This window comes from Oncorhynchus masou, chromosome 15, assembly GCF_036934945.1.
Source record: "Oncorhynchus masou masou isolate Uvic2021 chromosome 15, UVic_Omas_1.1, whole genome shotgun sequence".
NCBI lineage: Eukaryota > Metazoa > Chordata > Actinopteri > Salmoniformes > Salmonidae > Oncorhynchus > Oncorhynchus masou.
The window spans coordinates 39,458,451-39,470,520 of NC_088226.1; the positions used below are offsets into that span (position 1 = coordinate 39,458,451).

The window sequence follows — 12,070 nt, forward strand, 5'->3', positions numbered from 1 at the left end:
ACTCTACCAACTAGACCTTTATGGTAGAGTGGCAAGACGGATGCCAGTCCACAGTAAGTTACATGACAGCCTGCTTGGTGATTGCCATAAGGCACCTAAATAAACTAGATTCTCTGGTCTGATGAAACCAAGATTGACCTCTTTAGCTCGAATGCCAAGTGTCACTTCTGGAGGAAACCTGTCGCTGGCAGCATCATGCTGTGGGGGTGTTTTTCAGGGACTGGAAGACTGGTCAGGATCGAGGCAAAGCTGAACGGCGCAAATTACAGAGATCCTTGCGGAAGTCATGCTCCAGAGCTCTCAAGACCTCAGTCTGGGGTGAAGGTTCACCTTCCAACAGGATAATGACCCCTAAGCACACAGCCAAGACAATGCAGGAGTGGCTTTGGGACAAGTCTGAATATCTTGGAGTGGCCCAGCTAGAGCCCGGACTTGATCCCGATCGAACATCTCTGGAGAACCATGAAAATAGCTGTGCAGCAACGCTCCTCATCCAACCTGACAGAGCTTGAGAGGATCTGCAGAGAAGAATGGGAGGAACTCCCCAAATACAGGTGTGCCAAGCTTGTAGCGTCATACCCAAGAAGGTCTCGAGGCTGTAATTGCTGCCAAAGGTTTATTTTAATTTTATTTTTTATAAATTAGCAACATTTTCTACAAACCGGTTTTTGCTTTGTCATTATAGGTTGTTGTAGATTGATTTAATCAATTTTAGAATACGGCTGTAATTTTTTTTTTTTTTTGAAAAGTCAAGGGGTCTGAATACCTTCCATAGGCAATGAATAATTGTATTTGTCCAAATACTTAGTGGCCTCCTGAATTATTGGCACCCTAGGTAAATATGAACAGAAAATGCTGTGAAACAATTGCGTTTATCAGCTTGATCTTGTACTCAAAATATCATATGAATCTCACCTTTGAGTTAAAATTGTAAAAATATATATTAATTTTATTCAAAAACATGCGTGTCACTTGTTGGCACCCCTAGAAATTCTGATGAACAAAATAGAATTGATGTATATACGGATGATTTTTACCTTTTTTAAATTCTTTGGGAGCTCTTAAGTGGTCAACCATGACTTCCTGTTTCACTGAGGTATAAATATGAGTTGACACACGCTAAACTCTCTTAGTCATCCATCAACATGGGAATGGCCAGAGAACAAACACATGGAATTAGACAATAGTTTGTTGACCTTCACACGTCAGGCAATGGCTATAAAAAGATGGCTTCGTGCCTGAAAATACCCATCTCCACTATCGGGGCAATAATTAAGAAATGTTAAAAAAAAACTGGAGCTGTGATGAACTTGCCTGGAAGAGAACGCAAGTGTATTTTTTTTCCTCCACACACAGTGAGGATGGTTGAAGTGGCAGAAAAATCTCTGCTTACAGTTGGAGAATTGCAGAAGTTGGTTACATCTTGGGGTCACAAAGTCTCCAAAACTACAATTAGATGCCACCTCCATGCCAGCAAGTTATTTGGATGGGTTGCCAGAAAGCCCCTGCTGTCACCAAACCACAAATGTAAGTGCCTGGAGTTTGCTAAAGGGCATTGGAACTTGGATTGGAACCAGGTTGTATTGTCTGAGACTGAAATAGAGCTTTTTGGCAACAAACACCTGAGGTGGGATTGGCGTAAAAAGAGCCATGGTCATGGAGAAAATGACCTAATCCCCACTGAATTATGGTGGTGGATCTGCTGTTGTGGGGCTGTTTTTACTTCTAAAGGCTCTGGGAACCTTGTTAGGATACATAGGATCATGGACTCCATCAAATACCAGGATATTTTAGGCCAAACCCCATCATCCTCTGCCAGCAGGCTAAAACTGGGCCGTTGTTGGCTCTTCCAGCAGGACAACGATCCGACGCATACCTCCAAATCCACACACATGGTTCACTGACCATAGAATCAAGCTTTTGCAATGGCCATCCCGGTGAACTGAAGAGGAGAGTCTACAAGTGAGGACCAATGACTCTGAAGGACCTGTAGAGTTTCTGTATGGAGGAATGGTCTCAAATATCTTCCTTTGTGTTCTCCCACCTCATCAAACATTATAGGAGACGACTCAGAGCTGATATCTTGGTAAAGGGAGGCTGCACAAAGTACTAAATGCTGGGGTGCCAATAATGGTCTTATTTACATTTTTAAAAATTGTTTTTTATCTGACGCTTTTATCTAGAGCGATTTTACAGTAGTGAGTGCATACATGTTCATATTTGTTTTCTTTTCATACTGGGTCCCCGTGGGAATCGAACCCACAAATGTGGTGTTGCAAGCACCATGCTCTACCAACTGAGCCACACGGACAATGCATGTTTTTTTTTAACAAAATATTTTTTTCCCTACTGACTATTTTTGAACAATTTTTAAATAAAAGAGAAGATTCATAACATTTTTTCCAGCCTTTTTTTGTTCATATTTACCTAGGGTGCAAACATTCCGTAGGGCACTGTTTGACAAGGGGGGACTAGATACGTAAATCGCTCAATTTCTAAACATTAAAACAGATCTATAAAAATGTTGCATGATATACTGTTGCCTTATGAAACATTTTGTATAGTCAAATTAAAAGTTGTAGCTTCATTGTCCAAATATTTATGTAGGGGAGTATATAAATGACATCTCAATCATCTCCCTTTTAGGTTGTTAAGAGAGAGTGGGATCTTGCTGATTTTAATAGGTGGTGGAGGGAGTAGGCAGTGTTTCAACCAGTATGAGAATGGCAGCCAAACATCCCAAGAATGATCCTCACTCTAGCTGCTAGAGTCGGTCAGGCTTAGGACCTATTTTTCTTCCGATATGTTTTTAGGATTTTTGGCTTTACTTCGTCACGTTGGTTGAGACACCGTCTACTCCCCTCCACTACCTATTAATCAGCATGATCCAGCTCTAAGCTACCTACAAGGGGAATATAGAAAAGTAATTTATACAATCAATCAAAAAAATAAATGAATGTGTTGTGTGTTCCTGTAGATTACCCAGATGGCAGTAACTCCAGTGAATACATGTCCCAGCCAACCGCATACCTCCCTGAGAACTTCACATACGCCCAGAACCTCCCCTGCCCAGAACGCTTACCTTCTATGAGTAAGTAACCAGAACGCTTGTCTTCAAACCATCAGTTTGCCGACTGAGAGGATTTTACCACTGGGTTTTCAAACCCAGTGGTAAAACAAACGCATGATACTTACGGGAATGCATTGCGAAGCAGACTCGACAGACCAGGCTGGGGGTTGGCAAGTCGCTGGGAGGAGTGAAAAATGTGTCTTTAGTAGTTTTTTTTTTTTTCTCAAACGAAAGACAACACAGATTTGAGCCAATGTCTTAAGTAGCTGAAACTGTCATTACTACAACCTTCTGAAAGTGACAAAATGGACATGTTAAAATTGTCAAACAACTTTATATCGAGCAGATGCCTTTTTTGATTTGACAGGCCTGAACATGCTCAGTTCTGCTCGACACGACCATTAGACCCAATGATGTGTTTCTGCGCATGAGCTTTGCGAGCTAACATCGTGAGAAGCAGTTCCTGCCGATCTTGAATTTTACTATGATCAGGTCATGTTATTATGTAACTCATGAGATAAGCTACTCTTTGCTGTCTCTGTGTGTCCTCTTACTATTTATCTCGCTCCTCATTCTGTCACACTGTCTCTCCCTGTAGGATGTGTGTGGCTTATCATGCTGGTTATATCTACATAAGCACTTTAGCTACAGTTAAACGTATTGCATTACCCATTTCCCCTCTGTTATCATTGAAATCTGAAGATAAACGGTAGGAGAGTTCCATGACAGTGTATTCGGAAACTATTCAGATCCCCATATTCTAAAAATGATTAAATTGTTATTTTTCCTCATCAATCTACACACTACCCTATAATGACGAAGCAAAAACTGTTTTTTTAGGAATGTTTGCAAATGTATGAAAAACAAAACTGATATCACATTCACATAAGTATTCAGACCCTTTACTCAGTACTTTGTTGAAGCACCTTTGGCATCGATTACAGCCTCGAGTCTTCTTGCGTATGACACTACAAGCTTGGCACACCTCTATTTGGGGAGTTTCTCCTATTCTTCTCTACAGATCCTCTCAAGCTCTGTCAGGTTGGATGGGGATTGTTGCTGCTCAGCTATTTTCAGCTCTCTCCAGAGATGTTTGATCGGGTTCACATCCGGACTCTGGCTACTTGAACATTCAGAGACTTGTCCCGAAGTCACTTCTGCTTTGTCTTGGCTGTGTGCTTAGGGTCATTGTCTTAATGGAAGGTGCACCTTCTTCCCAGTCTGAGGACCTGGGAGCTCTGGAACAGGTTTTCCTCAAGGATCTCTCTGTACTTTGCCACGTTCATATTTTCCTCGATCCTGACTAATTTCACAGTCCCTGCTACTGAAAAACATCCCCACAGCATGATGCTCCTCCAGACGTGACGTTTGGCATTCAGGCAAAATTGTTCAATCTTGGTTTCATCAGACCAGAGGATCTTGTTGCTCATGGTCTGAGTCCTTTAGGTGCCTTTTGGCAAATTCAAAGCGGGCTGTTATGTATCTTTTTATTGAGGAGTGGCTGTCATCTGGCCACTCTACCATAAAGGCTTGATTGGTGGAGTGATGCAGAGATGGCTGTCCTTTTGGAACATTCTCCCATCTCCACAGAGGAACTTTGGAGCTCTGTCAAGAGTGACCATCCAGTTCTCGGTCACCTCCCTGACCTAGGCCCTTCTCCCCTGATTGTTCAGTTTGGCTGGCCGGCCAGCTCTAGGAAGAGTCTTGGTGGTTCCAAACTTCTTCCATTTAAGAATGATGGAAGCCACTGTTCTTGGGGATGCCGGGGTAGGTTTCTTGTCAATCATTGGCTTAATGGTGAAATCAGCAGTCAGACAATACCTTCAAGTAAATCAATCAAACCTTTTTATTATTGCAATTGCAGGCATAAGTTGACAATGGTAACACAGCACGTATGTTTCAGAGTAAGTCCCGCGAAATAAAACCGGTAAAAGTTGCTTTAATATACTTGCAGTCAACCCCCTAGTGGTGTAACTGCCTACGTCAACACCTTCTACTCATGAGACCAAGCCCATGCATATCCACATATACAAACTTGCAGGAGAACAATGGTCCAGTGTTTTCTAAGGGCTCAGCAGTAATTTTCCATTCATGTGTGGCTTACATTGATTGGTATGTCTGACTTGTCTCTTATCTATTTACTCCCCTGCAGGTGTCTGTCTCTTTTAGACTTGAGGAGCTTTCTCAAACACAACCTGTTTTGACCGCAATTGCGCACACTTCTGCTCAGACCGGTTCTATAAGTGGCAGAGACTAGAAAAGAACTGTGGAACCGTATTAAACCTTTATAATGCATATATTGCTAATCTGTGGTCCAGGACCCTATACATGTAGTGGGGGAGTGTCTTATAGCCCGTCCCCTTCTATTAATACAACATAAGCATAATCAATTTATAATACATCAATCATTTGGTGCAGCCCCTATCATGACCCCAAGGTGACCCCAACCAGGGACCTTCAATGCTGCATACATTTTTTTTGGTATCCTTCCCCAGATCTGTGCCTCGACACAATCCTGTCCCTGTGCTCTTCTGACAATTCCTTCGACTTCATGGCTTGGTTTTTGCTTTGACATGCGCTGTCAACTGTTGGACCTTATCTAGACAGGTATGTGCCTTTCTAAATCATGTCCGATCAATTGAATTTACCACAGGTGGACTCTAATCAAGTTGTAGAAACATCTCAAAGATGATCAATGGAAACAGGATGCACCGGCGCTCAATTTTGAGTCTCATAGCAAATGGTCTGAATACCTATGTAAATATGGTATTTCTGTTTTTATTTTGTTAATACATTTGCTTATTTTTAAAAACCTGGTTTTAGCTTTGTTGTTACGGGGTATTGTGTGTCGCTCTGGATAAGAGCGTCTGCTAAATGACTTAAATGTTGTAAATGTTGATTGATGTGGAAAAATGTTTTAAACAGTCCCTCCAGGATTTTTTGACTCTATGCTCAACTTTTTGGGGGCAAAATCAACCATTCCCCCATATTACTCAAAATTACCATCACTGCACTTGTTTCTATATAAAACAGTTAAATCAATGATATATTTCCGCATTAAACTGTCAAATCACTGCAATAGAAAAAGAGCTCGTAATGAACTATTCATCACACTTTTACCTCATAAAATGGTTCAATCAAGCTACATGTCTAAAATCTTTTTCTACTTAAGTGCATTTTTGTGGCAAATTGGACAAAAAAACATTGAAAAACAGGCCATGCAAAATGTCAGAAATGCAGCAGAAAAATCCAGTATTTTTGCCTGCAACTATTTTCTTTTTAAGGCAATGTATCCTGGATGAACTGACTAAATTCCAACAGTGTGTGTTTACTGAAGGTTTATGTGTACGTTCTCAGAAGGTCCTATGGACGTCAATATGACTCAGATCCCTATGGAGGAGATTGATCTGAAGTTCTCGAAGTATCTGGATGTTCACTTTGGAGGACACTGGAGACCCAAGGACTGTAAACCACGCTGGAAGGTATGACTGTTGACATGTATGACTGAGGAAATATGTGTGCGGTTCAGTTATTTTACTACTTTTATTCTCCTCTGTTAGAAAATGAAATTGAACTGTAAGCCATATTTGTATACACCAGTGTCTTTTCACTATTAGAAGCATTTGATTTTCTACTTCTGGTCTGTCTGCTCCCTAAATGCTGTGTGTCCGACTGTCCACTCCTCTGTCCTGCTCCCTGTGTAGGTGGCCATCCTGATCCCGTTCCGTAACCGCTACGAGCACCTTCCCATCCTGTTCCAGCACCTCACCCCCATGCTGCAGAGACAGAGGCTGCAGTTTGCATATTACGTCATCGAGCAGGTAACACCGCTTTTAAACAAGTTCTGTTTTTATTGCACACATTTACATTTAGTCTCCCTTCACCCTATCCGGCCTCACTACTTTGTCAACTCTGCCACCCACTGGTGAGAAATGTAGAATCTATGATGAAGATGAGCTGTAGACAGATTAGCTCACAACATTGCGCTTTCTTCGACCCCCCCCCCCCCTTTATCAGTTTGGGACCCGGCCAGTGTTAATTTTGGCACTTTTTTTTGTTTAGTCTTAGTCACATTTTGGTTATTTGAACACTGATTTTGTCTAGTTATTGTCAAAATGACATTTAAGTAAACTAAATGCCTTATTATTAGTCACATTTTTAGTCATCACATTTTTATTGCCTCATTAACTTATAGTTAACAAATCACTGACTTCGATGTGCACAAACATACATAAAGCCTTGTCCTACCAACATATATTTTTTGGCATAACATCCTACCGCATGATTCTCTTCCCAAAAGCCAAATTGGCAGAAGAACACATTACTCCGCAGCAGCTTTAAAATCACACCCCTTGACAATTCTCCAGATTTTCCCCATGTCACTGGTTCCACTACCTTTTTCAGTTGGTGGCACCAGCCCATGATTTGGTTGCATAAATGTTTTTCCCCATGGTGTCACACACTATATATACAGTATCAGTCAAAAGTCTGGACACACCTACTCATTCCAGAGTTTCTTTATTTTTTACCATTTTCTACATCGCAGAATAATAGTGAAGACATCAAAACTATGAAATAGCACCTATGGAATCATGTAGTAACCATTTGTTAAACAAATCAAAATATATTTTATATTTGAGATTCTTCAAATAGCCACCATTTGCCATGACAGCTTTGCACACTCTTGGCATTCTCTCAACCATCTTCACGGGGTAGTCAACTGGAATGTATTTAAATTACAGGTGTGCCTTGTTAAAGGTTCCTTTTGTAGGGGTGGTATACAGAAGCTAGCTCTATTTGGTAAAAGACCAAGTCCATATCATGGTAAGAACAGCTGCATCATTACTTTAAGACATGAAGGTCAGTCAATGCAGAAAATTTCAAGAACTTTGAAAGTTTCAAGTGCAGTCGCAAAAAACATCAAGCGCTATGATGAAAATGGCTCTCATGACTTATCTCTGCTGCAGAGGATAAGTTCATTTGAGTTAACTGCACCTCAGATTGCAGCCCAAATAAATGCTTCACGGAGTTGAAGTAACACACATATCTCAACATCAACTGTTCAAAGAAGGCTGTGTGAATCAGGCCTTCATGGTCGAATTGCTACAAAAAAACCACTACTAAAGGACACCGATAAGAAAATACTTCCTTGGGCCAAGAAACACGAACAATAGACATTAAACCAGTGGAAATCTGTCCTTTGGTCTGAGTCCAAATGTGTCATTTTTGGTTCCAAACGCCATTGTGAAACGCAGAGTAGGTGAACAGATCTCCATGTGTGGTTCCCACCGTGAAGCATGGAGGAGGTGTGATGGTGTGGGTGTGCTTTGCTGGTGACACTCAGTGATTTATTTAGAATTTACATTTACATTTAAGTCATTTAGCAGACGCTCTTATCCAGAGCGACTTACAATTCAAGGCACACTTAACCAGAATGGTTAACACAGCATTCTGCAGCAATATGCCATCCCATCTGGTTTGTGCTTAGCTGCACTTTCATTTGTTTTTCAACAGGACAATGACCCAACACACCGCCAGACTGTGTCAGGGCTATTTTGACCAAGAGAGTGATGAAGTGCTGTATCAGATGAATTGGCCTCCACAATCACCTGACATCAACCCAATTGAGATTGTTTGGGATGAGTTGGACTGCAGAGTGAAGGGAAAGCAGCCAACAAGTGCTCAGCATATGTGGGAACTCCTTCAAGACTGTTGGAAAAGCATTCCTCATGAAGCAGATTGAGAGAATGCCAAGAGTGTACAAAGCTGTTAAGGCAAAGGGTGGAATCTGAAGAATCTAAAATATATTTTGATATGTTTAACACTTCTTGATTACTACATGATTCTGTATGTGTTATTTACAGAAAAAAAGTCATGTAGAAGCACCCTCAGGAAAATATATATTTTAATTATGTCCACAGTTTCGGCCCCCTCAGGTTTTCTGGCAGGCTGTTCCAGAGGCTGTTGGCATAATAACTAAAGGCTGCCTCTCCATTCCTCTTGGTCCTAGGCTTTGGAATAGTTAAAAGGCCACTGCCAGAGGACCCGAGGGACCTGCTGGGTACATTAATTAAAAGCATGTCTGACATTCATTTGGGTGCACAATTATGGATTGATTTTAAAAACCAATAGAAAAATCTTAAACTTAATTCTAAAACTCACAGGCAGCCAGTGTAGAGCCCTTAAAACTGGTGTAATGTGTGCTGCTCTCTGTCTGGTCTAGGTCTGTACCCATGCTGCAGCATTCTGCAGGTTCTGCGGTTGACCAATGGCTTTCTTGGTATACCAGACAGGAGACTTTTTTTTTTAGTGAGATGACCATGTAATGAATTTTCAGCTTGCACTGAAGTGATCAATAAAAGATGTAACTCGCACAGTTAAGTCAAAGGGTCGCAAAAATGTGACAATGGTTGCGGTGTGGAGCCCAGCCCCTTGACATACTGTAGCTATATTCTAATTCAAGTTCTGTCATAAGTAGTGGTCTGATAGGTTGCAGCAAGATAATTAGCTAGGATTATCGATCTCTTTTTTTTTTTTTCCTGGGTGTATATTTTGGTATAATGTGCTTTCAGATGTCTAGTGAGGTTGGTAGTATTTTTTTCCCCCCGTCATCGTGTAGGAGCAAACACTGTCTTTTCTCCCATGGAAACATTGCATTAGGTCTCGTTTGAATCGGCATAAGTCAAGTGACTCGCAAACATTGAACCTTTTTCTACCGGGAGCTTATACCATCGGGAGAGTAGCCAAGGCTTGTGCCTTATTTGCATCAATGATTAGTTGCCGCCAGATTGGAGAAAGGTTGCTGGGCAGAGAGGTGACTCATGAATGACCTGGGCATGGTATTTATTTTCTACCGCATTGCGATAAGAAAGTCTTACAATTCTGCTTATGTCATGCATGCTTTTGATTGGACCAAAGAAAGGACACTGAACAGCTCTCCAAAAACTCTCACTTGTCAGATTTTAGTCACAGATTTACTTTAGTCTTGTCTCATTATCCTCAAGCAAAGTGAAAAATAATTTTTGTTTAGTCTTTTTTTTTCTGGGTCTCTTTAGTCTGTTTTATAGTCTTGTCAATTGCCACTGATAAATGGGTGTTTGACAAATATTTCTGTCACTATTTTTGTTGACGAAATGCAACACTGGACCAGCCCTTCAATAGGGCCATGTTTAACTTGGGTTAGGGTTAGTCTAACTCTTCTTTCTCCCTCCATCAGTCTGGTACCCAGCCGTTCAACAGAGCAATGTTGTTTAATGTGGGTTTCCTGGAAGCCATGAAGGATCTGGACTGGGACTGTCTGGTGTTCCACGATGTCGACCACATCCCAGAGAACGACCGTAACTACTACGGCTGTGGTCAGATGCCTCGCCACTTCGCAGCCAAACTGGACAAGTATATGTACCTGTAAGTCACGGCTTAAATCAGTCCGGAATTGGCGGAAAATGGCAAAATGCTGTTTTCCAGCTAATTTCCTGCAATTCTATATATTTCTCAATGTAGCTTAGATAATTATTTTTTTGGTTGGTTTGTTCTTACGCTCAATTTTTTTATTTTATTTTTTTATAAATTGGGACCTCTGGACATGTACCCTGCACACACCATCAGTAATCCCTGATTATATAATAAAAAAATATATAGGTTAATTATTTTCTACATACTTTAGTCATTTAAGTTTACACTTAAAGCGTTTTTACAATCCCGAAAATGTATTTCTAAAAATTATAATAATTTTTCATTTTTTGGTCTTGCGGCAACAATTTAGCAGTGGCGATGCGCTGCTGCTAAATGAATACAGGGGGAAAACTGGTCCCGGACTAAGGCTTAATTTATGAACAGAGTTTCCAGTCTGCCTGTGTGTGTCTCTTCTAAATTTGCAGACTGAATGGTAAATTGTCTGAAAACATAATTGTGTGTATCACAGCCAAACTCATTCTTTGTTACCTATTTGCTTTCCTGTGATACTGACTGGTAAGGTCTCTCCTTTTTTCTTTTTTCCCTTTTTGTCGTTTTGTTAACTGTCTTTCCCCAGGCAAAGCTAGGATATGTTGTCTGTGTCTGTCCCTCTGTCCGTGTTGATAGTGTGTTACAGGTGTGTGTGTTGTGTGTGTGTGTGTGTAACTCTGTGTGTGTTGTCCACAGACTACCATATAGTGAGTTCTTTGGGGGCGTGAGTGGACTCACAGTGGAACAGTTCCGCAAGATTAATGGCTTTCCCAATGCGTTCTGGGGCTGGGGAGGAGAGGACGACGACCTCTGGAACAGGTCAGTTAGTGTGCGTCTGTGTGTGTTTGAGAGAGACAAATCTGTTATCTGATTGGGTAACTTAATGAAAGACTTTGTTTGTCCCTCTCTCTCATAGAGTACATTATGCTGGTTTGAACATCACAAGGCCGGAGGGAGAAATGGGTAAATACAAGTCCATCCCACACCATCACCGGGGAGAGGTACAGTTCCTGGGCAGGTCAGTACATGCATGCTAGCAGTCCATAGCAGGCGCCGTAACCATGTCTAAGAATGTTTACCTAACTTGACCTCAAACATCACATTAGCTTTGCTCTCAATACAGCGTTGCTCCAGGAAGTCCTCGTTATATGTGGTATTCATGAAAATACACTACATGACCAACGGTATGTGGACACCTTGCAGGAGTAGGAAACTCCAGTTCTCAGGGGCCTGATTGCTGTCAGACTTTTTCTCCATCCCTAGCAAACAGCTGATTTAATCAAATTACATTCTAAACTGACGATCATGATTAGGTGATTATTGGAGTCAGGTTTGTTAGTTGGGGCTAGGGCAAAACTGTGGCCCCAATCAGGCTCCCGAGGACTGGAATTTCCCACCCCTAATTGAACATCTCATTCCAAAATCATGGGCATTAATATGGAGTTGGCCATATTAATGCCCATGTTTTTGGAATGTGATGTTCAATTAGGGGTGGGAAATTCCAGTCCTCAGGAGCCTGATTGGGGCCACAGTTTTGCCCCCCTTTGCTGCTATAAC

At 41.4% G+C, this 12,070-nt stretch overlaps 1 protein-coding gene across 3 annotated transcripts in view; it reads left to right on the forward strand.

The window, feature by feature from the left end:
- LOC135556238 (beta-1,4-galactosyltransferase 6-like) overlaps positions 1 to 12,070 on the forward strand; it is a 38,690-nt gene that overhangs the window by 17,301 nt on the left and 9,319 nt on the right. For 2 of the 3 annotated variants that reach the window (XM_064989257.1, XM_064989258.1), the window contains exons 3-8: positions 2,978 to 3,091; positions 6,428 to 6,552; positions 6,775 to 6,891; positions 10,287 to 10,474; positions 11,210 to 11,332; positions 11,430 to 11,531. In XM_064989257.1, coding sequence (XP_064845329.1) covers positions 2,978 to 3,091; positions 6,428 to 6,552; positions 6,775 to 6,891; positions 10,287 to 10,474; positions 11,210 to 11,332; positions 11,430 to 11,531 — 769 coding nt within the window. Of the gene's footprint in view, positions 1 to 2,977; positions 3,092 to 5,565; positions 5,678 to 6,427; positions 6,553 to 6,774; positions 6,892 to 10,286; positions 10,475 to 11,209; positions 11,333 to 11,429; positions 11,532 to 12,070 lie in introns of those variants that run through there. The other variant, XM_064989259.1, reaches the window with a different exon arrangement.